We start from the raw sequence: 27,306 nt of genomic DNA on the forward strand, positions 1-27,306 counted from the left end.
GCGGACCGTTACCCGGCGGCAGCGAGCCGGCAGGTATTTCCCTCCCGGGCCGCGCCGGGGCGGAGGATGCCCGCAGAGCCGGGCCCCCACCGGCGGGAGGAGGGGCGGGGCGAAGCCTGGCCGGCGGGCGGCTCTGCCCAAGACCCCCGGGGCTCGGCGAGGCCGCCTGAGGGCGGCGGCTAGTCCCGCCGGGTTGTCGGCGGCGCCTCCTCCCTGTCCCGGTGGGGCGCGGCGCGGCGGCACGGCCGGGCCGCGACTTTCCGCGGACCTCACTTCCTGGTCCGGCGGCCTCGCCGGCCGCCCCCGCGCCGCGCTCGGCCGTACGCGGGGTGGAGGAGAGCGGCTGCGGGCGGGGGGCGGCGGCCGCTCGGGGCCGGGCGGAAGGTTCCAGCGCGCTTTCCGCCTGGGGCGGCGCCACTCGGGCCGCGGGGCTTGGCGCGGGCTCGGCCCCACCGCCCCTCAGCGCGGGCCCGGCGCCGGGCGGGCGCGGAGCTCCCCGCGCACGGGGGAGGTCCGCATCGGTGGGAAGCCCCGGCGGCCCCTCCGGCTTTGCCCGCCGCCGCGCCCCCACAGAGCCCGGCGGGGCCGCCCGGGAGCGCCGCAGCCGCCCCGCGTCCGCCGGCCCCCGCCCCGCCCTCGCGGGCGGCCCCATCCCGCGGGCGGGGGAGCATGGGCGGCACCACCGCGCCGCAGCGCCGGGGGGAGGGGGCGGCGCTCGGTGGGGAGAGCCCAGCCGCAGCGGGGGTGAACGCTAAGGCGGCCGCGGGCGTCGCCGCCAGCAGCGGCCCCAGCCCGGCCGGCAGATCCGCTGGGACCCCGCCAGCAGGTAAAGCCCCGCCGCCGGGGCCGCGCTTCCCGCCGGGGCTCCGGCTGCGTCCGCGGGCTGAGGGGGAGCCCGCCGGGGTGCCGCCCTGAGGCGGCGGGCGGGTGAGGGGCGCGGTCCCACCTTGGGGTTGCGGGCACCGGGGTCCGCCGGGAGCGGCTGGGCCAGGGAGGGGTGGGCGGCATCGACGGCTTCCCTTCCCGTCCCCCATCCGCCGCCCCGGAGCGCGGGCATACCGCGGCGCCGCGCCCAGCCTCCGCGGGGAAGGGTGGTGCCGGGGCAGGGCTAGGCCGCCGCGGCCTCGGGAGGCCACCCGGAGGTGGGGGGGGAAGGCGGGAGGGAGGGAGAGGCTCGTCCCCCCGGCTTTTTCCCAGGCTGGGGGGCGAGAAGCGGGGCGGGCGGCTTCAGCCGCCTGGGGAGTCGTCGGCACTGACCACCCCCCAGTGCCGCCAGCTCCGGCACGGCTCCGCCGAAGGGAACCCGCGGGACTTCCCTCCCAGCCGTGAGAGCCGCCGTAGGTGTAGGTGGTGTAGAGATCGTCTTGGGGCCAAGGTGCCCCTTTTTGCCTAGGAGGTACCTCCTTGTTGCCGGGGGTCGTCAAGGACGAACCTGGCGCTGAAAATAATGGGCTTAGCGATGCGGGTAGGACGGGGGTGTTCAGCGTGCTCCTGCCATCCCGACAGTACCGGCTAGCCCAGCAATTTGGATTTAAAAGTCTGTGCAGCTGCAACAGGCAGTTTCCAGGTTTGTGGAATAACTAGGGAAACTCTTCTCACTTTTATTTTTTATTTCTATACCAATCTAGAACTTGATTGGGTTTCGGCGTTCCGTAAATTCGTCTTGTGGCAAGGGGCTGTGACTTGCGTGCGTTGCGTGAGTGTTGTGACAAGGGTAAATCTGAAGGTACTCCCCGTCTTTAGGAAAAGTGCAAAGTCATTAGATGCTTTTTGTGTCATACTTGGTAGGTGTTGCTGGTTTCCACATCCAGGGTGGGTTTTTTTCAAACTCTGGGGTTTTTTATTTGCACTTACTGCTGAGGTTATCAGCTGCTTTAATTTTTAGTTTGGTTTATGTCAGAAATTGTGAAAAGCACGCAGATTGCTTGTATCTGGTAGGCAACAGGTTTAGTTATGCTGTAAAATTATCTGAACTAATGCGAAATAAGTCTCTGATCTGCTCCCTGCTGTTCATTGTACAGTTTGGGAATAGACATGTTGTGTTTTATTAGACCAATTATAGTAGCTTGGAAAATAGATGATTTTCCAGGTTGGTTTTCAGTTCTGAAATAGGAGCACAGTAAGTCTCAAAGCTAAGTATGAGTTGAGGAAAAAATTGCTTAGAGCTTAATCTGATGATATATGATCAGTTTCTGAAACAACAGAATAGTAGCTCTTCTCTGCTAAGTAGATAGTATTAGGAAGGGAAAAGACTGGCAAAATGGTCTACAGAGAGGAGACCAGTAACTGACCTCTAAAACCCACCATAAACGCTCTGGGAGAGATGAAAACTGTCATTTTCCGAGTCTGGTGGGTTTTATTCAGTGGAGTTTTGCATGCTGGTTTGGTCTCTGCTTTGAAATATGTTCTGTCCGTTTTCTGCTGAGAATCTGAACTGAGAGATCAGAGCGATTGCTCGGTGAAAAGTGGCTCCCCGGTGGTAGCTGGGTGCTTTTCCTTTGCCAGTTGTCAGCGCAAGCTCGTTCTGGTTTGTAGGAGTTGCCATGCTTCACCTACAGAGTTAACTGCGAGAGCATTTGATGTGCTTTCCAGAATTTCATATACTTCCCTAAGTATAAAAGAGGATTTTTGGTAGTTCTTGGGGGGGCAGTGAGAACATCGGGGAACATGAGCCTGCAAAGTCACTCACAGAGGAAAACCTAAAGTTGCTGTCTTGGCTTTTACATCCCTTCCAGTATTTCTAATAGAAGATGGTCACTAATTGACAATTAAGTGACAGGTACAGTAGATGTAATTGCTGTTTAAAGTTGGGGAAACTCTGGAGTAATGGTAACAGGAAAATAACTGTATCAACAAATTAAAATGAAACAAACCACATGACAAACTCTTACAGTCCTGAATTCTTTTAATGGGATGGGAATCTTCAATGGGTTTTTGCAGTGTTTGTGATTCTTAAGCACAATAACTGCGGTGAAGTTAATTTGTGCTTCCAAAGAATAGACTGATTTTTATCTTGCAAGAAGGGGGCTAGGAAGAAGAGGGAGATCGTAAATATATGGATACATCTCACTGTGTCTAATATGGCAAAATATAGGCAATATTGAATTATGTATTCTTTCAAATTAGCAGTTTTTACAGTGGATAATGTAGATGAGTTTTACAGATTTAATATGTTGAGAACCAAGGCTATAATAATAGTAGTATCTTTCATCTGTTAATCATGAAAAATATGAGTTTCAGGTTACAGGACTGTCTTTTTCTGTGTTCTGTATTGTTAAAGTGGTACAGCAAATAGCTGGTGCTCTGTCTCTTGTTTAGCCCTTTCCCAAGTGCTTGAAAAGTTGGTTTTGATAGACTGCTCAGGTCATTTAAATCTTAAGTAGAAGATTGTTGCCTGTGAATGTCATGTATTTATGTTGGATAATGAAAGTTTCAGCTATATCTTCATGTTGGTTAATTGAGTGCTAAGATTTTAATTTTTCCAAATAATTTCTAATCAAAACCCTGGGACTTGGAAACCTTATTAGAAAACCTTGCAAAAATATTTTTGGATACATAGTTCTCTCCTAGACCATTGTGCAACTTTTTAAAATGTCACAAAATTTATGAATATAAGATTTTGAAAGTGAAGTAAGAAATTAAAAAAACAAACAAACCACCACCCCCCCCACGAAAACACAAAACCACAATGTGCAGTGCATTGTAGATCTTCCTCAATTATTGTCTTCTCTGCCAGAGTCATAAATTAAGGCTGATGTGTTTCTGAAGACAGGGTAGTTTGATTTGTTGTTTATTGTCTCAGGAGTCACTTTTAAAAGGCTATCAAACTAGTAAGAAATTCAAAATCTGAGCTTGATGTGCAGTGCTTGCTCATAGGATGAAAAAGCTTAGGGACAATGATAATGCAGTGATTGTGGCTTGTACTTAATGCTGTCAGAGAATATCAATGCTCAAATTAATGCAATTCCCAAGTGCCTGGAACTTGCTGTTGAGACAGTACGCATAGTATTGCTAATCAAGAAAATATTTTTCAAGTTCCACCAAAATTTTTCTCTCCTCTAATTGGATGCAGACCTGTCACTTATTTAATCTTCTGAAGTGTGTAATGAAATTTAGTTGTTATTGTTTGTTCTTGTATGAAACCTCTGTGTTTTGCAACCCAGTGTTTTGTAATAGAATTTATGTGAAAGATGCTAAACAGAACTAAAGCAAATGATCATGAAAAACATGAACGTATGCTGTCCTCTTAAGGTTGTGGTTTGCTATCTGATACGAGGTCAGAGAGCTTCACAGAGCTTTCTAGATAACACAAGGCAGTGCGATACAAAGCTGCAGCTTTAATTTAAAAAAATATGCACTGTTTAGGATTGTGTTAATGTGTTCAGCGGTGTGTGAGCAATGAAACGTCCATCTTTGCAGGAAGCCTGAAACAAAAGACCGAGAGGTGAACTTCTTAATGTTTTGAATGGATGTCGGCTTGGATGCCATCAATGATACTGAGTGTTCTGACTATGATGAATTGCTGTAGTTAGTGTGGGGAGCTACCGTAATGAGAACTGAGCTGAAGGTTTATAAAAACCAGAATTAAAACAAGTGCAGATGGACAGGATTAGCAAATAGTTACACTATTCAGTGAAGACAATTTCATTTCCTTTAAGATGTCTCGGCTTCCAAAAGTATGTGAAATGCTGACATACAGTAAAACAAGTTCTGATTCAGTTGCTGTATAACTCTTGCAGTCTGTTGCCTTCGAAAGGACTTGAACTGGAAAGGAGGGGAAAGATTGAAGTGCCTGACTGTAATGTAGAGCAAAAGACACTTTCAAGTTCCACCTATTACGTAAAATTAGTTGTTTGGAGGCAAAATAGGTTTGCCTATTTACTGAAGCTGTAGTTTTCCCCTCCTTCTTATGTTAGACCTCAGGCAAATATTAATCATATGGATATTCAGTGTAAGCCAAGTGTTTGAGTCATAGTGAATCCTACTGTTTTGAAACATTAAAAGAGCTGAGTAATGTTAAGTTAAAATTATTTTACAAGATTTTAATTTTCAAATGGGGGCGGGGGGGGACACACAACAAAATAAAATCATCAAATCAATCCCAGGATTGAATGTGTTTCTTAAATGAGATTGAAGGTCTTGGAGCTCTTCTCAGTGAGTGGCTTGGCGTCTTTGACCAGAACAAATAGCCTCACAATCAGCAGTGGGAACTCTTGGACCTGTTTGGTTTGTTTTCATAGTTCAGGTGGCCAGCATCTAGTCTAGCATAGATCACCCAACCAGTTTCAGGATAACTCGATGATTTTTATTCTTGTTGGGTTAATTTTTGTATAAATTTTTCCTACCCTATGTATTTTTTAACTGTACTAATTAATTCTGACTTGAATTACACTTGTGTCAGTTTCTGTTTGTATATTAAAATGCAATTTATGTGGTACTTGTACACATTTGAAGTCTTGCATTAAAATTAAAGGTGCTTATTCACGATCTAGTGTTAAAACACGTGGTGTTCAAAATTGATCTGATTAAAGGAATATTTGATCAGAGTATTTTTCTGGTGACCCTTTCTGTCACGACTGATTGCTTTAAGTGATTGTTCATGTAAACCAATTTTATCCCTAGTTTGGAAGAGGAAGGCGTTTTCCTTCAGATTCTTTATTTAAATTGAGCTTAGTTGTTACTGAGCTGAAAGAAATATTCAGATTGCATATATAGATGCTGTGCTTGTCAAAATCTGTTTTAACACACTGTAAATTTAGAGCCTCAGTGTATAACTAGTGACTTTGATCAGTTTTGGTAATTTGACTTCAAGATTTTGACAGTGCAATGTAATGCCAAGAGTACTAAAAAATTAATAAATCTCTGGTAAATTAGGTTTTAGGTAGGCTTATTCTAGAAAAGTTTTTTCCCCCCTAAAACTATAAATTGGGTTTAAGCAAGCGTATTTATTTTGTGTTGCTATGTAAGAATGTGAACTAGAGTCTTTTCCTTCACTTGCGCACGTCAGTGATGGGAAGAAAAGGAAGTAGAAGAGCTAACATAGTTTTGTAGCAGTCTCAACATCGAGTACAATAGGCAGAGTTCAAAAAATGGCAAAGCAGAGTTTCCAAGAAGACATTAAGTCCAGCTGCTGTAGAATACCAAGAAATGCATAATGACGCTAGTACTGTTTTCCTTACATTGGATCAGTAGGGAGGGCGGAGCGGGGATGTTGGGTACCTCTGACAGGCTTGGGGGAGAAGAGCATGGTCTGCAGGGAAGTGTTACAGCACTTTACAGGGTAAATGCCCCTTTTTAATCTTACTGACTGACACATGTGGGGCAAGAAACTTCACCATTGTGGTTGCTCTTTCTAATATTTTGGATATGAAGTGACTAAATAAAAAACCAATCCAAAGTATGGAGAGTGAGATGGCCAGGAAGTAAAGCTACTGTTTCGGGTGCTACAAACACAACCTTAACCTGTAAGATAGGCAACAGAAGAGAGGAAACTCCTTTTTTGTCTTACAAGCAGCCCAAAAGAGGGACCAGGATTTTTTTTTTTGTACAGCAGGATAAAAATGTAATACAAGTCCGCAGTAAAGGCTCTGTAATGAGTATGTAATGGTGTCAGCACTTTGTTGCTCTTCCACAGACTTTAGGAAGAAGCGGCTGATTGGCAAGGTCAGGTAGCTGGAGCCACAAAGTCATTCAGGCACCTTTTTTTCCTCTCATCTATTGTAGTTTGTTATAAATACAAATAGATGGGCGTCAAAAGCCGAACGCACACTTTGGAAAGGGATGAAATGAAGAAAAGAAAATTGGCTTTTCCTAGTGGTGTTGCTCGAGAAGCTTGAGCAATTTTCTGTTCTCAATCTCTACAGAAACTTTGTGGCCCTGAATCGTGGACCTTTGTGGTAGCTTTCACAAGATGACAGCTGCGAGGGCGACATCCTAAGCAAACAGTTAAATTGTTTGAGAATTTCATTGCTATGGCCAGTGTTTGCCTCTTCATTGAGTCAGATATCGTTTTGCTTTGCGCTTAGCTTCTGGAAGCAGGAGTTTAAGGATACTTCGCCATTTTTACTACTCTTTCAATCACAATTGCTGAGAAAAACTCCAAAAACAGTAGTATGCATTTCCCAAACTTTAAAACCAAAAGACGTAGAACAGTGTATGCTTTTTGGTGAAGGCCAGAAGCAGAGACGAGGCACTTAGTGAGGCTGCTGTTGACCCAACTCACTTTGGCTGAGGTACATAGGAAGTATTTACAAGAACAGAAGTTTCAGTGGATTGGAAAGATAACCTCCAGCAAAGCAGGTTGTGGAGCCGTGGGCTCTCTTGTGGCCCCAGTGCCTGGCAAATACATTCTTGTCTATAACCTTAGGCTTTGTCTCCTCAGGGGAATTCTGCTGTTTATAACCTAGTGAGTGTCGTGTTTTCACAGAAAAGTTCTCCTATTTAAAAAAAAAAAAAAAAAGTGACACTTTGGGAAGTCTCCTTCTAGTGGGAGTTTTGTAGTTCTTGCTGTCAGCATTTTGTTTCTCTTTCATCCTCTTCTGTTGGAAACTTCATCTAGGGTCGTTTCCTTCCAATAGCCAGGTGGGTAATTTCTGACTTTTGGCCACTATACTCTGTAGGTTTATGTGACCTGAATATTTCTTTTTTTTTTTTTTTTTTTTCTTTTCCTTTCCTTTTTTTCTTTTTCTTTTTGAACTATGAACTCTACAAATACATTTGGATTTTAATGCGTTGTAAAGGTGTGAAAAATAATGAATCACGAGTTTAATTTACAACTTCCTTTTAAATAATGCCAGCTTTATCTGGATAGGCTTTTTTAATAAGAAAGTTTTTTTTTATCTTGCCTAAAAGTTTTTTCTAGATACAATCAGTATGTTAAAAATACTCCTACTATAAAGACAGCCTTTATTTTGAGAACCCTGCAAGTGTGAAGGTAGTTAGAAGCACAGTGATGCATATTGCTTTAACATAACATCTTCCTTAAATATTCAGGTGTACTTTCTTTTTTAATAAGTGGCCGTTTGAAAGCAGGCAATACTGCATGAGAAACATCAAAAGCAATTCAAAAAGATTACAGATTAAATTGATCTCATCGCAAGCGGTACCTGAAGTCATTACACAGCCTGTGTACTCTCAATCCCATACTTGCTTTGGCAGGGGTGAAAAACTGTACTTAGGATTTTTGCTTTCTAGTATGGGATTTCTATGCATTCAGTGGCTCTCTGTAAAATGAATTTTTTGATAGATTTTTTTTTTAAGGGTCTTTGATAATATGCATTTGGAAAAAAAAAAAAAAAAAAAAAAAAGAAACCTGCTGGTCTGGAAAAGGACTTAATTTTTGTGGCTTAGAATCACAAATAATCGACCAGAAATGTGTTGTGAACCAAAAGAAAAACTAAAATTAGACCTGAGGGCGATAGTTTTATCTGATCTTTAGATAATCCGTATAAGAAAGCAAATGTTTATATTCCCTTGTTTTCTTATGAAAGAGTACAGCTGTATGCTAAATGTTACAGCTGCATTATTATGTGAACTGCATAATGCCTTGCTGTAACTTTGGTACCAAGGGAGTATGTGTGTGGTGCTGAATGGTGAGGAGGAGGGAAGGGTGCTGAAGACTATGTATAGATCAAATGCTTTTTTTTTTTTTTTTTTTCCCAAGCTGATGATACATTTGAAAGGATGCAATGTGTATGTGTAACTGGTACTGCTGGGCTTTCTGCTCCTGAAGTGTGTAAGAACGCTCCACTTTCAAGAACTGTCAGCCAGAAATTATTTCAGTCAAGTGAATAGTCATCGTAGTTGAATCGAGGCATTTTTCCTGTAGTTTCTCTTGATGTGTATCTTCTCCACTGACTTTAAACCTAAAATTTTCTGTGTGTTTAGTGCCTTTTATGCGTACCATGCAGTCTGCATGCTCTCAGAAAACAGGAGGCTGCTTAAGTAATCTTTTGTGAGTGCAGGTGCCAGACCAGATTTTATATGCGGAACGCTGCTTGGCCCGACAAGATGCAAGGGTGCTAGAGCACTTCAGTAAGTATCAATGTACTAGTGCCTTAAAATAAAATCAGACTTGTTTAGGGATGGATTTAAATGCAAGTGGTCTTTCAAAATGACTTTGAATTGTCACTGTGTTTTACACTTTTTGTGACAAAACTTGTTAGAATAGCATCTGGATATAGCTGGGTATTTGAAGAGGCAAATAACGTAGTACATCAGCTCTGTGTGTGTGTGCATGTGTCCACCTGTCTGTCCCCAAGGAAGAAACTGGACTGGAGCCATCTCTGTCTGTCTTGTTACTTAGGGTTGTATCTTTTTGCTTAAACCTTAAGATCTTTCTTGCCACTTCTTACATGTTTTGAATTGCAAAACCAATAGTAATTTGTTCAGTGATGGAGTGTCCTGTGATCAGTGAACCAGATTTTCACTGGAGAATCATTATTATAGTCACTGAAGACAACATAATTTGAATTTCACATGAAGTTCTGTTTGCGGGGAGTGTGATAAAAATAAACCTGTGCTTACGTACCAAAACATTTTGACCTGGAAACGAATATAAAGAGTATAAGATGCAAGAATGTTACTTTTGGAAAAATGACTCTTTTGGACTGTGAAATATTCATTACTTTTAAAAATTCTTCCCTTCCTATTTTTTTTTTCAGCCGTGTGCTTAACACTGATTTTCTTGTTTTTTTTCTAGAATCTAGTGCATGTGGGCGAAGAAGAGTAGGGTCTTTCTGTACATGTTTTATGAATGTACTTGCCTTAGACTTTAGGTTGAGTTTTAGAAATAAACTCTCATATCTGTGAGCTTAAAAAGTCTAAAGTCACTGATCAGTTTTTACTGGTAAACTTAATAAGACTTATTTCACTCTCATTTCTAAACTGTGATTTCCTTTGTCTGTTTTGACTGCTGTTAAGAAGGTCAGTATTTGTTGGTCTGTTTGTCTTCCATAGAGACCGTAATCAAACCAGCCATCAAATGCGGAGACGTGCCGTGATCTGTTAAGACTGATCACCGTGCGGGTTCGCGCGCTCGTTTGCGAGCCGTGCGTGCGCAGTGTCAAACGGCATTGACTTCTCAACCCAGCAGCACTGTTGCAAGGCGTGTTCGTTCCTCTGTTACTGAAAAAAAACGCGGAACATTGATACTTACAGTACTGAAATCTGAAGGTGAACACAGATATTTATATTTACCTGACTGAAATTACTTCTGTTAATAAATCCCAAGTAGTTATTGTGGTAAATACACAATACATAAAACATTTTTATGTGGCAGGCTTTATTTCAAAGTTATATTAAAATCACAGGAGAAGCAGCTGTATGTGTGTAAAATGGCAAGTATTTTCGTTCTTTATGATGTCTACTCTTTATGAGGTGTTTTGGCGGAGGAAGGAAGGAGCAATATTGTTGGCTTGAAACTGCTTCTGCCACCCAGTTCGTGGGTGGGGTTGTATTCGTGATGTAACTCCATGGGGCACGTTGGCACATGAAGAGGCAAGACTGCTGTCACATCCCACTGATTTATTGTTTGCTTGTGGGTCACTTCTGTGACTTCTCCTCTCCAGCTGTACAAGCAATTTTAAGCACATACGTTCATTGGTTCCTTAAAATTGGGGATGATATCTGTTCGAGAAATGGGTGTCTAAATAAGTTCTGCTAATACCCTTCCTCTCAAGAGGCGTTGGTTGATTATTTCCTGTTTTTGTACCAAAGCTATAATGGAGACATATCACTTTAAAACACTTCCAAAATGTGCAGAAGTGCAACAATAGCGCTGACCTCAGCGAGCGAGGTCACACCCAGGCTGCTTCCTGTTTTCTTCTTGGGGAGACCAGAGGCCCTGAATACGGGAGAGCTCTCCTTCACGTGTGCCTGGGGGCTTGGAAATCAGAGTGACAGTTAATTCCGTCTTACAAAATGAAAATTTAAAAATCTTAAGGAAAAGATTCAGTGAGGATTTCCAAGCTTATTTTCTAAATGGTAACCATTTAAAACAAAAAATAACCACTATTCTCCTTCTTTACTGAAGTGTCTAAGATGTTCTCCAACTAATGCACCCCTCAAAAGTGTGTGTTAAAGATACAGAAGGGAAAAAGATGCACTGAAGAGGTTTGAGAGGAGAGAGAGAGAAAGAGCAAGGTACGCAGAGTTACAGCCCTTATATACTGTTAATTCATCTTATGCCTCTCTCTGCTTGGATTTAAGTGTTAGTTGACCAATATAAAAGCTCCTTGCTTTGTTGTCTTTGTTTATTGATGCAGTACAGCGACAAATCGGAACAAAGAATTCTTGGGAAAATGAATAGCTGGTAAGGTCTCTTTGAAAAGCGGAGGAGAGACAACATAGGGCCAAGGTACAGTACAAAAAGGCATTAAATGTTTAATTTTCCTCAGTGGAGAGCTGAGAGCGTGTGTGGTCCTCCCAACAGCTCTACTGTAGTAAATATGTTACATAAAATTCCAACTAAAATAATTTTTATGTATGAAGGTACATAATTACAGTATAGCATTAATGCATTTATTTTAAATGGCTGTTGTGCTGGCAGAGATTTCACTTTATGTAAGGCTTTGTCCACTGTGTTGCAGTTTATTGATTTTGAGCCGTTCTTGAATATATCAAATCAAATCCATTCCCTTCAGGCTGTGAGGAATAAAACCTCTCTATGTTTTTCTTCTCTGTTCATGGCTTTGGGGGAGCCTAAATGAGTGGGCAAAGCTGCCGAAGTCTTGGTTAGTGTCATTGAATGAGGAAATGTTTTATCAAAATCTTCTTTGGCACATCCTGAATATATGAAGTATTAGGCCGTGTACGCTGCTGGAGTTCAGCCTCAGAGCCAGAACCCCAGACAGCGCTGTTAAGGCAGCAAAACCTGCGTACGCTGTCAGCAGTTACAGAAGACAGGCAGGTAACTTCAGACGAGCGACTTCAGCATGTAAAGGTTTTGGGGACTGAAGCTTGGATGTGTGTGAGTTACCAATATAGCTCCCTTGAGAGAGATCTGGAGTATTTCTTGGTGTCTTTTTCCTATAATTAGTAAAGCGCTATTGTTAGCATTCCTTATGTTTAGCCACCTGCGTGATCACTAGTAGGGACGATCACATGAAAGCTTTGTGAAACCTCCTCTCTTACTTTCTGCTGCTGTGTGTTGATCACTTGTGAGATCTTGCTGCATATGAGTTGAAAACTGAGGTTGATATATACAGGTGAGCACTTCTGTTCTAAAGGGCTGATTTTTTTTTTATATATACAATTCTTGCCTAAATAATTCTTTAGGCGATAGCTCTTAAGAATCCAGTCAAACAGACTGATCATTCTGCAGTCGGTCCCTTTAATCTCTATATAATTGGTACAAAAATAGCAATGCTTTGTTGTGGGGAGGGGCATATTTACACTTCTGTAGTAATTTTTTTCTTCCTGTCTATATGGTGTTACATGGGAATAAGCAAAGCTTGCCAAGGCAAGTGAAAATGCCATATTTTTTTTTCTTAAAGAAACCAAATTACTTTCCATCTTAGTTTGTAAACTGTAATCTTCTGAGACAGAAATAGCTCTGCTTTGCAGAACCAAAGGTTCCTATCACGGCATGCCTGACTATTCTGCTTCGAGATCTTCCAAATATCAGCCCATTTTCCTGGCTTTCCAGAGCTGTGTCTGCTCTCGGTCGCTGTGCCAGCCTCCTGCTCCGTGCTGTGGGGTGGGCAGGTCCCCGTCTGATGAACTCCTTGCATCCCAGCTCGGGTAGGCGCTGTGTCATGCCCTGCTGCTGGCCGGGGTGACACAGTGGTCCTGGGCTTAGTCACTCTTCTTACAGTGCGTCCTCAAGTACGTCTGGAGTGAGTTTTTCCAGAGAAGAGGGTGTTTTTCCAGACACAATGTTTGAGTCCGCAGGTTGCAGAGAAAGTACTTTTGAGACAACAACCTGTGGTAATTTGTCACTGCCTGCCCCTATAATGAAGAATTTAACTCTTAGCAAATGATGCTGCTACTGAATCAGGAATAGTGTAAGAGGTAATTTATCTGTGGAGCACTCAAGCCTGCCTGTGGCTTTCTTGACACTAGATATTCTGTGCAATCTGACTTAGTTAATTATTTTGCCTCGGGAGGCACTTTATTTTGGTATCAGTAAATTCACTTGTACAAGTCCGCTGAGGAAAAATTGCACTGAGGTACAGCTTAGCCTACAAATGACATTGCTTTTATGAGGGCAAAGATGTACCGTCTTGGTTACACAGCAGTTACTGCTCACAACGAGCTCCCTGCATTGTTGCTTCTGATGGGAAGCATCTCGAGTCCTTGACCCTGTTTCCAGATCGCTTGGATGTCCTGCAGTGGTACACCCCCTGGCTACCAATGGTATTAAAAAGTTCTTCCCCTCCCTGTTGCTTATCCCCTCAAGGCCCCTTTGCCGTAGCAGGTGATATTATTCGTAGTACACCATGCACATCATGAATTGCATTTGAAGGGAAGCATCTGGCTGCTTCGTCAGGGTTTCTACCTGTTGTTGAAAAGCAGATACCTCTAGTATTCTGCATCTAAAGTAACTTAGACTATCTTTTATCTCACTGAACATTTATTAAAAATGTTAAGAAATTGGGGAGGTAAACGTTATGTTACCCCCAGTCTCCTGAGATGGCAGGAAGGATCCTGGCTTTCTGCCCACAGAGGTGCAAGAGCTGGTGGCTTCACTGTGTGCATGGCTGAGTACGATACAGCTGGAGTCCTGGGGAAGTTCATGTTAGAAGTAAAGAATTTTCCAGGCTGTGGAGCGGTGCTGCTTCCTGGCTGTAGTATTTTGATCTTCCTGGAGGAGAGAATGAACAGGCACGTGTCCTTTGTAACCTAGTACAGGTTGGAGTTGAATCCACTGAGGTTTTAATTAATTTGTTCTGTGAGGAAAAACTTGCAATATAGAGATCACCTCAGTTCTTTGCAATCCCTGTAAGCCCTGTGAAAGCAGTCCCAGCATTTAATCTGATAAAACCCCAAGTTGGTTTTTATCTGATGACTGTTAGCGTTGGGAAATAGCACACTTCAAGGTTGTGGTGATGACCTGCTTCTCTGCACTAAGGACGGGTTTATAGGATGCAGCCTCTGCTTTGCCATTGCTGCCAGCCATCTCAGTTCTGTGTTCTTGCTTTGCTTCACTGGTCTCCTTACTGATGCACTTTAAAACAATATTACAGCAGCTGAATCTAGTCTGGATAATGGTCTGTGCACATAACTACATCTTGACTATGGCTTCCTCTCTCTTAACCATATCACTGTAGCATCAGAAGCATTAAAACAGACGTAGATGTGCCTGCGTGCGTGAGTTCCAGGCGTGTGCTTATCTTCCTGCGTTCCTGTCACGAATGTGGCATCAGTAACATGTTTAAATGGTAGTTTGACAGGAGTTCAGCAATGCTGCTTGCAGAGTTAGTGTGAATCTGGAAAGGCATCCATGAGAGCTTCCTCCCTACCCACTCAATTCCTGTAATTTCCTGCGGGCACCTCGAAATAGTGCTTAAAAAAATTTTTTTTAAAATCCCAAGTGGAAGCATCTTGCTCATGGTTCTGTTAAATGCTTTATGGTGGATGATCCTCTGAACACACAAGCAGTTGCATTGGGAGCTGCAGCCAGCCAGTACAACAGAGAGCGTTGGATACACTTCAGTTTAATGGTTAAACTGTGCACTTAGTTTGTTTGCTGTAGTATCCCGGTGTTTATATATAGCTTAAGAATATCTCAGAGTTTGCTGTTCAGCTGCTGCGTCCTGGAGAGGAACTTTAATGCTTAAAGCTAGAAAAATCCAGTTCTAAAATGAATCTAGATTTTGTAGAAATGTGTACTGGCTTGGAGGCTGTTATATTCCTTGAGGTATAGCTTGACCTTGAACCGCTTGATACGTTTCTGCTGACCACTAATGCTGATGACCTTGCAAATTCAGAACATACTGCTGTTGCTAGGACTTTTCAGCTACAAAAAAAAAAACCACCACCTTATAAAATGTATGAAAGATGATTGTCCTTTAATTTGCTTAGGAATTGATTTTTAAACTAAAGGCGGGTGAGTGAGAAGGCTTCTGAAGCTGGATTTTGTCCATGTAGGAACTTGTACAGGTATAACACGATTTGAAGCTGTTAAGCTTAACAGCTGTTTAGCTGCTGGTGCAGCTTGATACAGAAATGGTATTAATGATGAACAGTACTGATAGGCATGACATTAAAGTCGTTAAAACTGACTGTATGGTTGAAGTGCAGAATGGTCATTGATGGTCTTTGAGTGCCAGTGCAGTGCTACAGCCAACTTTCTAATATGCTCACAGTTTTACCTATCAATAAAAAAAAATGCCCTAACTTTAGCTACTTGTGACCAGCCATGCATGCTTCTAGCTGAATAGTGATGTCTCTTTATGATCAATTATTCTCCGTGTTGAAGTTACTGTTTACATAGCACTGCAGTGTGTGGCACATCACAGGGCAGAAGCTGACTTCCCTTCTCAGAAAATTAGAGATACATCAACTTCTCTGTTAGGAATCTTTATCTTCTGTTAAAAATAGCACACAAGACTACTTAAACGTTGGCAGGCATCATGGCTGGCTTGCTTCAGATGTTGGAGTCCGTTGCTTTGTCTGCCTTACCTTTGTGTAGGTTCTAGATCAAAAAAGGGAAAACATACTGAAAAGGATGATTTGACACCATCAGAACTGAAAGTGAGGCTATATTTCATAGAGGTATAGTATTCCAATCAGATGTGTTAAGATTGTCATTAAACTCTGTAGAATATAAAGGAATAGGATTAGTGTGCATGCTTAAGTGATGTTTTTAATGCTCGATTTTTTTAAATCAGACATTAGTATTGATCGCTTCTATTTTATGCCTTCCGTGCATTAAGCAATATTATATCTGAAATAGGGAGATAATAGTAAATCGTCTCCTAGTGTATTCGCATACAAATTATAATGTCTTTGTGGTTGAACAGAGCATAGATTTAAGGAAGGGAAAGGTGTGAACTTCATAGTTTGCTTATGTATAGCTGAAAATACTAGTTTGACCTTCTAAGTCATCACTGTGCTCTTAGCGATTAGGATGTGTTTTAATTTGTGTATGTTAGTGAGTTTATGAGAAATGGACTTTGCAAAAATTTTCCATTTTTGAGTAGCAATCTGACTTTTGTCTGTCTTCTATAAGCTAGGAGTGGTTTTGGCTTTTTAGATAATGGTGGGACCACCACCGCCAGCTTTCTGGTGGGCTTTTTCTGACGTGAAAAAACTACAAACCAAGTGCCTGGCTTGTTGGTGAGCAAGCTGCTAGCTTGTATTACTTTCACTGCAAGGATGTTGAAGTCTACACGTGTGTGAATAGACTTCAGAGGTCTCTGTGGTGGTGTGTGGCTGCACTGCTGTACTGGGGATAAAGAGGAAGATTGATCTGAGGAAACTGTTCAACACACTGAAAAAAATCAGATGCAAAATCTGTTTGAAGAAAAATTATTAACCTGACAGTCTGCTTGCATGTGGTCTTACTGTTTATTGATCTTTTTATTAAGGTTACTTTGAGTCCTTGTTCAGATGAGAGCTGCTTCAGGCTGCTGGGGGCTCTACCAGCATGAGGATTCTTTTAGGGATCGTTCGGTCTTTACTGTCCCTTGTCACTGCGTGGGTGCTTTTGAAATGAAGACATCATCGTTCCTTGCACAAGGAAAATAGGGAAAAAAACCCCTGCTGTTTCAGCTGTAGTCTAGGATTCAAAATTTTTGTCTTTAATTAGAACAAAAACCACCTTGGTTGTCATGTGCAAAGGTGCTTGTGTCATAGCACTGTTGGTCGCTGTTTACCTTTGAGCTCACTGCAGTCTTTGCTCTCTGTTGCCATCTTGGGGTGAAGACTGACAGAGGGGGTGAGAAGAGTGGTGCCAGAAATGCATTCAGTAACAGTTTTTTAAAGTACAGTGGGTGGTTCTGTTGACAGTTGCATCTATATTCAAAATATACTTCATTTAATTCTGCTTTTCATGGTAATTGAGGATTTGAAATAACTTTGGTCTTGCCAAATTTATTAGGCAGTGAAGGGAGTATCTATTTGGAAGCCTTTCTAAAGGCAGAATAAATATATATAGGTTCGTGGGAGGTTTTTGGTTTGTTTTTTAAAGAGGAGAAAGTGATACTGAAACTTACTTTTCTTCCCTCTTCTTGGCAGGTTTTCTTCACCAGTGGAGTGTGAGAAATAGAGACTGAAGAAGATGAGTGAGCTGGAACAGTTACGGCAGGAGGCAGAGCAGCTGCGAAATCAAATCAGAGTAAGAATTGCTAACTGCTTGTTTTTCGTGATAAAGTTCTTCCTTTAAAGGAGTAAAGTGTAAAGATTGCATCTATTACTTGCTCCTGTTTAAGTTATGCAGGGCTTAAAATATTTTCAGAATATTTGTTTAAAAATCAGAAAAGCCAGCCATTGGCATAATGAAATGCATTCATAATATTTCTTGAACAAAATGGTTTATTTCCTGTTGAAGTTTGCTGTGGTTTGTTACTAGGGGTGTATGCGTGTCTGAAAAGTTTTTAGTTTGGATTTTTAAAAAGAAAATAAAAAAGAAAAAAGGGGAGCAGCAAACTTCTCGAACCTAGGCATGACAAATTGGGGTTAAGGGTGCTGGAAAGGCTTGTTTCTGGGCTAAAAGTGACCGCCGCGCTGCCACGCTTGGTAAGCATGCGGGTCAAAGCGTGGAGTGAGAGAGAAAACCTTCCGGGGTGGATGTCATTTTTACGAGCCTTATTTCTTTCCTTCCTGTTGAATTTACTTCTTTTGAAATTGTGGATCCCCCCATATGTACTAATTTTTTGTTGAAATTATTCATTGAAGATAAACCAAGTATGAGCTGTCAAGCCCAAAGCCAGTTTGCCGGGAATCTGTTGCAACACGCCTGTGTATTTCAGCGGTGCGGTTTTTAGTAGAGAGAAAAGTACGAAGCGTAATAAGGATCTTCAAAGTCTGTTTATCCTTCATCATAAGTCTGCATGAATTAGATGGCGTGAATTTTTAGCGCAGGAAGCTGGAAGCGTCAGTGAACAGTGAACTACTAGATAGCAGGATGGCTTTGTGGTTAAAGCTGATTCCTAGTTCTGTCTATAATAAAGTTCCCATGTGATACGTGTCTTCACTTTGAGAACTGAAATTCAGGCTATGATTTTTTCAAAGTGTTGCATACTTGGTGCAGTGTCGTTTGAAATTGAATGAGGTTTTGAACAAATAAGACACTATATTTTAAAAAATATATATAGTTTAGGAAAAAAAAATTAAATCTTAAGTGTGTGTGCTAGGAAATTGTGGGGGCTGCACATTGATTGGGCAGATAGATTTTTGTCACAAATTCTGCATTGTCTACTGTGAACTGAGAAAAATGTACAATTATGTAGAGGAGCTTTTTTCTGTTATGGCACTAATGGTTCTATTATGATGCATATGTAGAAATGACAGTTAAAATCTGAGAATTAAAATAGCCTGTTGAAACTTTAATTTTCAGGCAGCTTTGCCAATCGTATGGCAAGTATTAGACAGCCTCAAGTAGCTAATAGCTCTTTCTTAAAGAAAAATTGCTTTGATTTGTTCAGAATTCATTTTACGTTTAACATCTTTGAGTGTTTCAGCTAAACTAAACAATTAAAGTTGTTTAAAGTCCAGTGTGTTTCTTCCTGTGGATGAAGTAAGTCCTGAGTGCTAGGGGATTTGCTGCTCTGGTATTTTAAACCCCTCCTGATTCCAGACGTCAACATTTTATAAATATTTCTGCAGTTCAGACATTTTAAAAATAAGTTGAGATGACTTAATCCACTCTCAGGCTTGCTTTCTAGGAGGAAAGCTATAAAGGGTGGTTGAAATAAACATGCGCTAAAAAATTGTTCAAGTTGCAATGTCACGTAACTCAAGCAAGAGCTTGGAAAATTAAAATTCTAGTCTGAATATGTTGATGCAGTTCCAAAATGCGCGAGCACGTTTCCCTTCCCCCTCTCAAAGAGGGCATTGCCATTAGTGTACAGACTGAACGCTCTCTTTGGGCGGAGGGACGCACCAATCAGTGGTGACAAAGGCCATCGGTCACTTGTGGGATGGATGCCTGCTTCGTTGGTTACGGAACTTAGAAGGTATTTGGAGAAATTGGAGGGCGTTAGAGACGGTCTTGTGGCTGATCCTTTAATATTGTTGTTGATAGTTTTATCTTTAACTTGTGCTGTAGAGTTCCTGTCTGATTTTAAGCCGATGACTTTAAGCCGTGCTTCTCAGCAGTGGCTGCTCGCCGGGTGCCTGGTTTTGTTTTCCCGAGACGGGAGCCCGAGTTGCAGGCGTGCAGCGCGATCGCGATTGTAGCTGAGACCAGGCTTTGCAATATCGGGGTGTGGCAAACCGGGCTCAGGGGTGCTTGCCTGTGTCAGGTGTCCAGCCTGTTACCCTGACTGTACACATGCCAGGCAAGCCTGCGTTCTAGGTGGGCTTGAACAATACACAGAAAATCAGTCACGTGCCCATAGAGTCTGAAATCATGAAAAAAAGACTGAGTATCTGTATGGAGACCTGAGCACCATCCATTCCGTGAAATGAATGAGGGTGTTAGCTGACTATTTTTTTTTGTTTGTTTTCTTCATTTTGTATGAAGTGCATCAGCGGCTTAAGCTTCGGTAATTTGCCTGTTAATTTTCATCCTGCCTCTCCTAACCAGCTCATCGCACCTGCGATGGCAAGGGGGTTAATGCAAGAGCCTCGCTTGCTAATCGTGTGTAATATGTGGTTGCTTTTTCAGGTGGATCAGTTGTTCCCTTGGTGCTCAGCCCACCCTGAGCAAGCACATCCACACCAGGGAAGGAATACAGGGAAGAGGGTAGGCACTGGGACTTCAGGATGGCTCCAAATGCCTTTGAATCACATACTCTGTAGAAAAGAAGACTCAAAGGTTGCTGGGCCACAGCCCTTCCGAAGTCCCGCTTCCTCCACTACCCCCAGCTTGTGTGCCAGTGCTTTAGATTCCTTGGACAATAAAACGTAGTAGGGTGACAGAAGGGATGTTGGCATGTCAGTTGTCGTTGGCTTGTGGCTTTTTCAGTGTGGTGAAGTCTAGCTTAAGAGTTATTTTACCTTTCTTAGACACTTTCTCTGAGCCGATGCTCAGTGTTGCCTTTTAGATTCAAGTTGTTCCATTCTTTTCTTTCAGGATGCAAGGAAAGCATGTAGTGACACAACTCTGGCTCAGGTATGTTCTTGATTCTGTGCATAGGCTGTTACTTGATAGATAAAAAAATAAAAATCGATATGATTTATGACTGTAACATGTTCCTGTTTAGTAACTGAAAGAAGCCTTTGGAAATGTACTGTGTATTTATACAGCTATTTAAAACAAAACAAAACAACCCCACCAAAAGACCAAACAAATTAACAAAATGGTAAAAAAACCCAAACAGTCCGGAAAAAAAAAAAAAAAACAACACCGTCTTAATGGGTCCTGCTTCCAGTTCACCTTTTAAATAGAGTCTGTTTATTGTGTTTAGTATATTTAGAAAGACTTAAATCAATGTCTTTTAGCTGTATTTTGGAAACAAAAGTATTTTGCGTTTGAAATTCTGCCCATGCTTTAAAAAGTAAGTGCAGTAAATATTGGAGGATTTTCTTTTATTGGATTTAATTGGAAACTTTCAGATTTGATAATCTGAAATAGCCTCAGCATTACACAGTAGTATTTTAAGACGACTTTCTGAAGTTTCAGGTATAGCCGTTGTGAGGTGTGTTAGTGCATCTTCTGTAAAACCTGTTTTCCTCACTGTTGCATGGACGTAGTCCTGGGTTGTACACTAGTATCCTTTCTTTTTTTTTTTTTGCTGTTGCATGCCAAGATACATTGTTTTCCATCAAAGTTCAAATGTATTTAGTTATCTTGTATATTAAAAATAGTTCTCAGTATCTCAGGGGTTTGTTTTATTTATTTTTAGATCACAACAAGTCTGGACTCAGTGGGTCGAATTCAAATGCGAACAAGGCGTACGCTTAGAGGTCACTTAGCCAAAATCTATGCTATGCACTGGGGATCTGACTCGAGGTTTGTACAAGTGATCCGTAAACCTGCAGTGCAGGGGTTAGAAATCAGATTGTCGAGATCAGAATTAAAATCTGGGTTTGGGACGCATACGGTGTGTGGTGGTGGTGCCCTTGCAGGGGGATCACAGACCACGGCTGTGGTGGGGTTTTTGACTTCAGTTATAGTTTGCCTTTTTAAAACCAGTGAGGATTGCATAGTGGTAATAGAGAAGTCTTGATTGAAAGGGAAGGTACTTTGCTTGTCCTTTCCTTCTTTTAGTTTTAACTAAGTTCTTTGAGTTGATTTAAGAGGAGAAGGGTATGTGGCGAGGCATATTTTTGGAATGATGGATATTGTTTTTTCCAAGGTGTCAAATAATTATTTAACTTCTATGGTAACAGAGAGTTTAAAAAATTACAGACAAATTTTATTTCATTTAAATAAAAGATCCCTCTGTACGTAGCTGGTAAGGTTACTTAGCTTCTAGGAAGGAGTTTTGTCATGCTGCCTTTAGAGCAACTGATGGTCAGATGTTAATGGTGCTCTCCTCATGCTCTACTCTCTGCCTTGTAGTCCAAAAACAATTACATCTTGAATCTCCTCTCAAAATCAGATTTATATTCCCTTAAATTTCTTGTTTATTTTTGTGTAGCTATATAATTAAAATATTAGTGTATGAAAAATAAAAGCACCTGGGGAGAGAGTTCATAAAGTGTGTTTTCAGTAAATTACTTGGGTTTGTCCGTTATTGTTAATCATGAGTTCCTGTGCACATGTGACTCTTCGGTCAGGAAGTATATAGACCTTTGTAGATTTTTTTCCAACAAATGCCTCCCTTGCCCCAAATAAGGCCAGAGGGTGATAAAGAAATTATGAAATTTCTGAATCACTTGGTGATCATGCATGATGCATGTCTATTTTGAGTTGGTTGTTTGTTTGGTTTGTATTGACACATTTTATTTTGTGTTTCTATTTAGGCTACTAGTCAGTGCTTCTCAAGATGGAAAATTAATTATTTGGGATAGTTATACAACAAATAAGGTAGAGTTATTTATAATCCATATCCATAATTCATGCATAATTTGTGTGTTTGAGGGGGCTTGTGTCTACTTTTTTCTATGGTTGCAAGGCAAAAATGAAAAGAAGCAGTCTTTTTCTAATTCAGACATAATTTTTTTTTTTCCATGACTAGCTGATTACTAGTGGTATGTTGTAGGCCCTGTCTCCGAAGGAAAACTTCTAGGTAATACGTAACATTTTCAGTTTAAATTTGCTGGTGCAATAGCTTGTAGCTATTGCTCTCTGCCTGTGTGGTGTTGCTTCTGAAACTAATTTGGTTTTAAATTGTAGCAATACACAACCTCAGAATTTAGAAGAGTGCTTTGCTTTTGAGGGCAGAGAAAGGAGGAGGGGGGAAAAAAAAAAAAGCAAGCTGATAAATGAGAAAAGCTTAGGTAGAATGTGGGGTGGTGATCTGCGTCTGTAAACTGTCCTGTCTCCATGGGTACAGCCATCCCATAACCTATAGCTCAGATGTGTAGAAGAATTGCACAAAGCAGTCTAAGCAGAATAAACAAATGTTGCAAATGTTTAAGTTTAGAATAGCTTTGCTATTAAATAACGTTGTACTGAAGTTCTGTGTACGTACCCTGGAGACTACTGGTATTTTTCCTCCGAGCCTGTGTCTATGTGTAAGTGTGAGATGGGTCGTAATGTGTTGTAAAATCGACACACTGAAACTTGGGATACGCAGTCTGTTTGGGGTCTTTCATCTGTTACAATTCATTAACTGACCCGAGTGACCTCAGTGGAAAGCGAAAGCCAACGTGTGACGTAGCGTTCACGAGCTCTGTCTTTCTGAAGATGCACGCCATTCCCTTGAGATCCTCCTGGGTGATGACTTGTGCGTACGCACCGTCGGGAAACTACGTGGCCTGTGGTGGATTGGACAACATCTGCTCCATATACAACCTGAAAACCAGAGAGGGCAACGTGAGAGTGAGCCGGGAGCTGCCGGGGCATACAGGTCAGCCATGTTCTTGCTGCAGCTGTGGGGTTTTGCTGCGCCAAGTGAAACAGTTCCACGTTGAGGTGTATTGTGAACTGTGAAATAGTTTTGCTGGTTACAGACTAGCTGTGGGAGAACGTTAATTGCTGCTCTTGGGTTTTAAACTTCAGGTAGTGCTCCTGGGTCTGAAACTAACGTAACTGTTTCATTTTTAGGGTACTTGTCCTGTTGTCGCTTTCTAGATGACAACCAAATTGTCACTAGCTCAGGAGACACCACGTGGTGAGTTTTTGAGCTCTTGTTGGCCTTTTTTTTTTTTCCCCCCCTTTTTTTTTTCTCTCTCTCCAATGCTTTAATTTGTATTTGTATTTAAATACAATTTGTATTTAATTTGTATTTAAAACTTTAAACTCTCAAGTAACCACATACATCATGTTAATGTTGTCACTTTATCTGCAGTGCTTTGTGGGATATCGAAACTGGTCAACAGACCACCACATTCACTGGGCATACTGGCGATGTGATGAGTCTCTCTCTGAGTCCAGATATGAGGACTTTTGTTTCGGGTGCCTGTGATGCCTCCTCGAAGCTTTGGGATATTCGAGATGGAATGTGCAGGCAGTCGTTCACAGGGCATGTGTCAGATATTAATGCAGTTTGTGTAAGTGATCATTTGTATTTCCACATGGGAAGAAAGGGGGAGGATAAAAGCTAGAGTTGCATGAATTCAGCTTATGGTCTACTGGGCTGTCTTGATTTAAAACCAGTTACTTTGTCAGGATAGCATGTAATGCAGAAGGTTGTCTAATAAGTTACAATCTAGTTTATAACTGAATTGTTAGTATGTTATCTGTGATGCACTGAAGTGTTCTTGCAATAGTTTCGGCTATGTTTTTGTTCAATAACTGAGACCTTTTTTTAAGAAGCAAAGAATGGAGGAGGGAGACTTTTTGCAGTGTAGCAATGTCTTAAAAAGTGAAAATTGTAGATAAATGTGATACACTGAGAGGGAGCAAAATAGCCAAGCATCCTCATCTGGAAGTTTTATGTTGAACAAAAGTGTACTTGTTTTCTGTTGAAAACAGCTTTCAGCAACATATTCTGGAAGGCAAAGTTAAAATCAGTACTTACGTTGAATATTCATCCCTGGAATCATTCTGTAATATTTATAAACTGGATTATATTTCCTCTCTGTCACAGTAACACTATGTTCTGATCTGCAAGATACAAGCTCTGATAAATAGGGAATGAAATCTAAGTCTAAGCTGCATCTGTTTTTGATAAACATGACAAATTATTAAGGCTGAGAAAATACCAAAAGCATGACCAGCAGAAAAATGCAGTTCCTATACTTAGACCTGAATCCTGAGACGTGTTGAGCTTTTTTCATTGCCATTTCAATCAATATGGCTGTTGTAAAAATGGCTCTGGTTTGGAGTAGAGTTTTTGGAAATCGAATTGCTGGCTTGCAGTCTTCTGTCTTGGCTGAGCCACCCTGGCTGGCCAGCTCAAGGTGGGGCGTGGAGTACCGCTGCACCCAGCTCTGCCTGGCCCGCAGCCAGGAGGCGCGGAGCGGCCTTTTGCTTCCTTTCGGAGGAGATAGTTGCGCCCTCCCTGACTCCTGTTACACCGCGTGCAGGACCTGTCTGGGTAAAATGCCAGCCGTTCAGGTGTTACCAGTACCGCTCGAGAAGTCTTCCCTTCCGTAGCTCTGTGTGCATTTTTTTTTTTTAGCGGGCAGATTTACATATTTATGTTTTTAAATAAATCGTTCTGCCTTTATCTGGTCATCCTGGCAAAATAAACCTGTGATGTTTTTGGAGTAATGCATGAACAGTGCATTATTTCTGGCGTCAAACTCCTGTCTCTCAATTAAAACTTCCAGTTTTTCCCTAACGGACACGCGTTTGCCACTGGATCTGACGACGCCACGTGCCGGCTCTTTGACCTGCGTGCCGACCAGGAGTTAATGATGTATTCCCACGACAACATCATCTGCGGCATCACTTCCGTAGCCTTCTCGAAAAGCGGGCGCCTCTTGCTAGCGGGTTATGACGACTTCAACTGCAACGTGTGGGATACTCTGAAAGGAGAGAGAGCAGGTGAGTACACGGAACTGCAAAGAGCCCAGGTTTTCCATTTCCTTAGCAGGAGGTGGATATCCAAAATGTGTGTGGAATGCAGAGCCAGTTCATTGCCAGTGCTAGTGCTGATGTTACGGAGTCCGCCTGCTCCCTTGGAACGCTGTTTTCTCTTGGAATGGCGTCCTTGTGCTTTATTGCACTTGGTTAGACCTTCTGGTTGTTACGTTGCATCACAGTTACACCTGTATCACGTGTGGAGTAACTGCTCCAGCCAGGGAAATAACTGCTGTTCTTGGGTATGGGCCGTTGTACATCTGTGTGCTGGAAGATACCAGCTCTCGAGGCTAAGGAACAGCCTCCAAAATCATGTGAAGTCTACAGAAAATTTATTTCACTGAAGTGTATGAAATTAAGTAATACAAAACTCTACATTTGCATTGACTTTTGCACCCACCAGAGGAAGTGATTCACTCAGTAGTAAGTTACCGTGGTCTTCTGGTGTTGGGAGGGAGGGAATGGGAACGCTTTTGGCCCTTGAATTAGTCACTTCTGTCGGGAAAGACAGCACGTTTATAGCCCAGCGACATCTTTCTCACTTCATGCGGTGATGGAAGTGATGGGGCCTGGCTCAGGTCTGAACCTTGGTTCTGCTGTTGAGACTGAAAACAGCTGCCTGGCCTTCAGGGAGCTGGACAGGCTGAGCTCTAACCCCTCGGGAGAGCAGACACGTGCGAGAATGGGCAGAAGGGAAGCCGAACCGAAGCGGGAGAGGCGGGGTACCGTGCTGCCTTCTAGTAGTCCGATGCAGTACGGGGGGTTTTTAGTCGTAAGGGTTTGCAAAACCTGGGAACCTCCAGGTAGTTCCTGTATCCGGGGCGTTGTCAGAAGACGCCACGTTTGATCTTGGAAGTACTTGATGGCTGAAATTGTGGACAGCGTTGCTGAAAACGGGGGAGAACCAGTGGAGAGCCTGAGGAGGGGTGCAGGAGGTCTTTGGGGCAGAAAGAAGGGGAACTCGGGCAGAGAGAAAAATGGAGGCAATACTGTGTGTATGTGTTTTTAAAAACCTCACTGTTGAGTGTCTTGATGTGGCTGTTGTGATGCCTGTAGTTCTTCAGGGTGAAGACAAAAAGGATTATTAGATCTCGCATTAAGTCTTTTTTTTTTTTTTTAGCAAATTTGAAGACTTAACCTGGGAGAACAGAGTAACAGCTGGAGTCCTTGACGTGCTGTGAGCGTTAACTTCTGTTGCTTCTTCTCTTCCAGGTGTCCTTGCTGGCCATGACAACCGTGTCAGCTGTTTAGGTGTTACTGATGATGGCATGGCTGTAGCTACAGGGTCTTGGGACAGTTTTCTCAGAATCTGGAATTAACTGGGAGCCAAACATGTACATTCTCCATTTGAGATCTGGAGAGATCAATGCTGCAGCCTATAGCTGTGAAATAACATTTCTACCTTGTATTTGCAGGTGAAGTTTTTCTATTCACTGATTATTACACAAAAAGGCTTTCTGTAAACTAGAAAAAAAATCAAGTGAAGAAATAGGGGAGGGGGGAAGAAATCACTGACTTTTTAAAAGGGGCCAGCACACATAATCATGGTGACCGACAAACTAAGAGCCAGTCTTTTTGTTTTGGTGGTTTGGTTAGATTGTCCTTGAAGGGTTTTTGCTTGTGCTCAGTCTGCTAATCCTGTACTTTTTTTTTTGTACATAACAGAATATACACGTTATAGCAGCCAATCATGTAACATTTGTCTGTATGTAAAGAAATATGTTCGCATTTTTTAAGGAACTACATTTATAGCTTTGCTTTTAACCCGAGATGTCACTTCTGAGTTTTGTAGTGGATAAACTAGATTGCTGTTTTTAATGTTTTCTGTGAATTTACTGTAGATAAAGTGAAGCCAATGGTATGTATGTGTTTTTATAATGGAAGGCATTTGAAATTTTTTTTAAAGGCCCTGGAGACTCCCAGTTAATACCTACCGCCTTACTCACTCACTTCTTGACCTGCTTGCCTATTTTTAATCATGGGGGTTCTTCCTTCAAGCCAGTGGTTCCTGGTTCATCCATTGGCAGTCATGGCCTCCAAACACCAAGGAGTTAATGCCAGGCAGACTTGCAACAACAGCAAAAAATAATTAAAAGTAAAAAACCAAAACCAAACAACCT

The 27,306-nt window shown here is 42.2% G+C and overlaps 1 protein-coding gene across 1 annotated transcript; it reads left to right on the forward strand.

Moving 5' to 3' along the window:
- GNB4 (G protein subunit beta 4) lies at positions 1-26,557 on the forward strand. Its single transcript, XM_086468497.1, has 10 exons — positions 1-33; positions 17,182-17,281; positions 20,183-20,221; positions 20,955-21,061; positions 22,018-22,081; positions 22,904-23,066; positions 23,264-23,330; positions 23,508-23,709; positions 24,934-25,150; positions 26,399-26,557. The coding sequence occupies exons 2-10, from the start codon at positions 17,225-17,227 to the stop codon at positions 26,503-26,505; spliced, it is 1,023 nt and encodes a 340-aa protein (XP_086324623.1). The 5' UTR covers positions 1-33; positions 17,182-17,224; the 3' UTR covers positions 26,506-26,557.
- Positions 26,558-27,306: the final 749 nt, after the last annotated feature.

This window comes from Leptosomus discolor, chromosome 7, assembly GCF_034619465.1.
Source record: "Leptosomus discolor isolate bLepDis1 chromosome 7, bLepDis1.hap2, whole genome shotgun sequence".
In the NCBI taxonomy this organism is placed as follows: Eukaryota; Metazoa; Chordata; class Aves; order Leptosomiformes; family Leptosomidae; genus Leptosomus; species Leptosomus discolor.

Coding starts and splice junctions, on each gene's coding strand:
- GNB4 (XM_086468497.1), top strand. CDS start 17,225: ATGAGTGAGCTGGAACAGTTACGGCAGGAGGCAGAGCAGCTGCGAAAT. Junction 21,062..22,017: donor CACTGGGGATCTGACTCGAG/GTTTGTACAAGT, acceptor GTTTCTATTTAG/GCTACTAGTCAGTGCTTCTC. Junction 23,067..23,263: donor GGAGCTGCCGGGGCATACAG/GTCAGCCATGTT, acceptor TTTCATTTTTAG/GGTACTTGTCCTGTTGTCGC.